Source organism: Nannospalax galili, unplaced genomic scaffold (genome assembly GCF_000622305.1).
Source record: "Nannospalax galili isolate Female #2095 unplaced genomic scaffold, S.galili_v1.0 scaffold385, whole genome shotgun sequence".
Classification (NCBI taxonomy): Eukaryota; Metazoa; Chordata; class Mammalia; order Rodentia; family Spalacidae; genus Nannospalax; species Nannospalax galili.
In genome coordinates this window covers 311,840-315,708 of record NW_008354956.1, presented here as the reverse complement: position 1 = coordinate 315,708, position 3,869 = coordinate 311,840, and the positions used below count along the sequence as shown (strand labels likewise).

Here is a 3,869-nt window from a genome sequence, read left to right as displayed (position 1 = left end):
TTACAAGCATGAGTTACCATACCTGACTCTTTTTTATGTTTTTCTGTGAGATAGGGTCTGGCTATGTAGCCCAGGCTGGCCATGAACTCATGATCTTCCTGACTCAGTCAGCCTGTGTCACCACAGATCCTCTAATCTTTGAATCCAGGCAAGGGAGGGGGAATCAGGAAAAACACTGCGACCTCTACCCTCTATATCCCACCTCCCCAAGATGCATCTGGTCATAAGGAGTGAGATTCGCCGTTCATTTGATTATTTATTTGTTTATTATTTATTTATTATCTATTTTCAGTAATGTGGGAAGCTCAGGGTGAGTACAAATGGGGATCCTGGGTTCTTCATTCACCCCTGCCAGCGGGGCGGGGGGGCTGGGAGACAGTCTGCACGATTCAGGTAGTACTCATAGGTGATGGAGGGCACCTCGGCCCCGGCCTTGGTGTTGCAGACACTCTCTGTAGCACAGCCCCGAGTGGCAAATTTGGGCTTGATGATACCTGGGAGGGAATTTTGGAGAGGAATCAGTCTCTTCTGCTTGACCCAGGAGTCAGACCACCCCCACCCCCACCCCATCCACTTCTTTGGAGCCCCCTTCCTCCTCTGGAAAGGAAAAGTAGGGGCCTCTCATTCCGGTACCCCCCCTCCCCGCCTTCTCTGTCAAATCCCAGATGTCACTCACCAGCGTGAACATTGCCGGAGAGATAGACGCAGTGGCTTTCAGAACCCACACAGCGAGCTAACTGGGATCCTGAACACGAGTCCCGGAAGGGCGCGACGCAGGACGGACATACCAGGCCGTTCTCCGTCCGGTTGTTCGGGGGAGCTTAGGATAAACATGGAGCATAAGGCAGAGAGCAATATTTGTTACCCCAACCTCCTCCAGACCCCTGGGGATACTGGGTTGGTTGGCGGATACTGCCTTTTGGCACTCCAAAAGGAACTGGGGCCCAACATCAGCAATGTCACAGGGCATTCAGGCTGTTGTTGGGGCGGCACTTACGGGGCAGGGATCCAGTGTTACAAGCATCAGTCTGACAGCAGTGGGTGTTGGACACCATGTAGTCATGGGCACTCATGGTGGTCGATACTATGCCAGAAAAGCAATCTTTAGACTTCATGCAGGTTTTGATGGTGCCCACTGACTTGTGACCCTCTGCAGAGTGGGGACAGGAGTGAACAGCAGGTGGATGTCAATGGCTGCCTCCCCATCCCTCCTCACCCTATACCACCCCAACTCACCACTTCTTTGGTTAAGAGCACTTGCTGCTCTTCCAGAGGGCACAAGTTTTATTTCCAGCACCCACACTAAGCTGTTTGTAACCCCAGGGCCAGGAGCTCTGACCCCCTCTTCTGGCCTCTGTGGGCAGCCACATACATGTGCACATACAAATAGGCAGACATACATCATAAGTACACATAAATAAAAATAAAATAAATCACTGGGCATAGTGGCAAACACCTTTAATCCCAGTACTGGGGAGGCAAGAGGCTGGTGGATCTCTGTGAGATTGAGGCCAACCTGGTCTACATGGACAGTTCTAGGCCAGCTAGGGCTGCAGGGAGACCCTGTCTCCCAAAGCCAAAAATAAATCTTTAAAAAATATAACTTTTTTAAACTAAGGGGATGGAGAGATGGTTCAGTGGTTAAGAGCACTGGCTGCTATTGCAGAGGATCCAGATTCTGTTCTCAGCACCCACATGGTGGCTAACAACTGTCTGTAACTCCAGTTCCAGGGGAATCTAGTGCTTTCTTCTGACCTCCATGGATATTGCATGACACGAATGCACTTACATGTAGGCAATACATTCATGCACATAAAATAAAAGTAATAAATAAAAAAATTTGTTTTGATTTCTTTTTTTTTTTTTTGAGACAGGATCTCTCTGTAGCCCCAGCTGGACTAGAACTCACTATGTAGACCAGGCTAGCCTTGAACTCACAGAGCTCCACCTGCCTTTGCCTCCCAAGTGCTGGGATTAAAGGTGTGCACCACCATGCCTGGCCAATAAAAAAAATTAAAAAGGGGACTGGAGAGATTGCTCAGAAAGAAAGAGTACCGGATGCTCTTAGAGAGGACCCAGGTTTGGTTCCCAGCACCCACATAGCGGCTAATAACCATCCCTAACTCCAGTTCCAGGGGATTCATGCCTCCTCCCTCTCCATCCTCCCCCTACCCCTCCAAATGGTCTTTTTCTTTTTTTTTTTTTTGAGGTAGGATCTTGTTATGTAGCCCAGGCTGGCCTTGAACTCAGGAGAATCCTCCTGTTTCAGCCTCTCCAATCCTGGGTCCACAGTTCTGGGCCACCCCACCCTATTCTACTCTTAATTTAAAAGATTTGCTCCTTACATTGGGGTTACCTTCCTTCCTCAGACTGGGGTTGCCCCTCTCCTGGCTTTTCCCCTGACTCTAACATCATCTGCCACTTCCAGTCCAGAATGGTCTCCCCCCAACCTCTGCCCCACCCTCCACTCTGCCTCTTGCTGTTAAGATTATTTCCTTCTCACCAGCTCCTTGTGCCACTGTGTCCTTCCTGCATCTTCCTGTCTCTAGGACAAGCTCATTTTCAGAATCTCTGACACATTGGTTTCTATCACACCATTCACTTTTTTCCCCCTTCCCCATCTCGTGATGGTCTTTCCCTCTTCCCTGACAGCTCTGATTTTCTTCCCACAGTGAGAACTCTTAGGATTCCCCCTTCCTTGGGTGGTATCTTCTACCCTGAAGGTACCCTGGCCCCCCTTGTCCAAAGTCACATTGTCCTACTTGTGCTGGATTCGCCAACCATAATCACGCATGTGTCCTTGTCAGAGTCACAGGTCTTCAGTTTTCCACTGCACTTCTGCCCATCACTCCTGCATACCTCACACCGTAGGGGGTACCCTGCAAGAGTCGGGGTGGGAAGCAGAAAGTGTGGCATGGCCCCGTGGTCTCCAGACCATCAGTTTCACTTTGGGGTTCAGAGAGGACAGGCTTTTAGGGTGGGACCCGTGTCTTCCTGGCTTTTCATGGGTGGGGCACTGACTACTGTCCAGGGAACTGTCCAGAGGCTGATGAGGAAGTGGTGGAGGTGCCAGCAAAGTGGCTTCCAGGGGCGGGAAGGGACTCCACCATGGAGACTGTTTACTTAATAATTACAAGGCTGGGGACTGGATGCCAGGGTCCTCTGAGCAAGCTCGGGGGCAGGGAGGGGTCGTGGCAGAGGTTTCTGTGGGCTTTTGTAAAACTTCAGGTCCAGCTGGTTCTTGGGGTGTGCTCTTCTCCTCCCGGAATGTACCACATAAGCCTAGCACTCAGTAGGGGCTCACCCAGGGGTACCTGACTCTGAGGTCTGTGTCCCAGGTCAAGGAGGGAGACTGAGGACCAGAAGAAACCTGGGCATTGATCCTGAGAGAGAGGGCCCAGAGAGGCCTGGGGTGCTTTGTCTATGTGCAGAACGAGGCTGGGGGCCTGAACAGACTCTAAGTCCAGGGAGAAAAGAAATCTCTTTCCCACTCATTATTAATTAAATGTTAAAGATTTTCCCCTGATAGTCAAGTTCTCATCTGCTTTTCTAGAAGTCAGATGCCATGTTTGGAGGCCCTGCCTAGGAGATAGATAGATGATTGATTTAGGGCCCATCAAACCCTCCTGGGCCCTGGGCTTTTCCCTTACTCTCTGCATCCTTCATAAATCTAATTTCCCAGGATACCTCTCCTCTCTTGAAGACCTCGCTCAGTGCTCTCTCTTTTGGTCCCAGAGGCACTAGGAAAGGAGTCCCGGTTCCCTCATTGCTTACCGAGACCCCACAGGGTGCAGAGCAGGGTGAAGGCCAGCAGAAAGGTCCTCTGTCTTCTGGACGGCATCATGCTGTGTGAAGATGCAGTCTCAGGT

The 3,869-nt window shown here is 50.7% G+C and overlaps 1 protein-coding gene across 2 annotated transcripts; it reads right to left on the bottom strand.

The window, feature by feature from the left end:
• Positions 1–243: 243 nt before the first annotated feature.
• Pinlyp (phospholipase A2 inhibitor and LY6/PLAUR domain containing) lies at positions 244–3,869 on the bottom strand. Of its 2 annotated transcripts, none has more exons than XM_008852086.3 (5): positions 3,775–3,869; positions 2,763–2,879; positions 998–1,150; positions 677–820; positions 244–494 (listed from the first exon to the last, which is right to left on the bottom strand). In XM_008852086.3, the coding sequence occupies exons 1-5, from the start codon at positions 3,842–3,844 to the stop codon at positions 343–345; spliced, it is 636 nt and encodes a 211-aa protein (XP_008850308.2). In that variant the 5' UTR covers positions 3,845–3,869; the 3' UTR covers positions 244–342. The 2 variants fall into 2 exon arrangements, with proteins under 2 accessions (XP_008850308.2, XP_029411380.1); XM_029555520.1 differs by having other exon boundaries at positions 998–1,084.

Excerpts from the sequence above, each read along its gene's own strand:
- Pinlyp (XM_008852086.3), bottom strand. The coding sequence starts at position 3,844 with ATGATGCCGTCCAGAAGACAGAGGACCTTTCTGCTGGCCTTCACCCTG. Across the intron at positions 2,880-3,774 it reads CTGCACCCTGTGGGGTCTCG|GGTACCCCCTACGGTGTGAG; the intron begins GTAAGCAATGAG and ends CGACTCTTGCAG. Across the intron at positions 495-676 it reads CTCCGGCAATGTTCACGCTG|GTATCATCAAGCCCAAATTT; the intron begins GTGAGTGACATC and ends ATTCCCTCCCAG.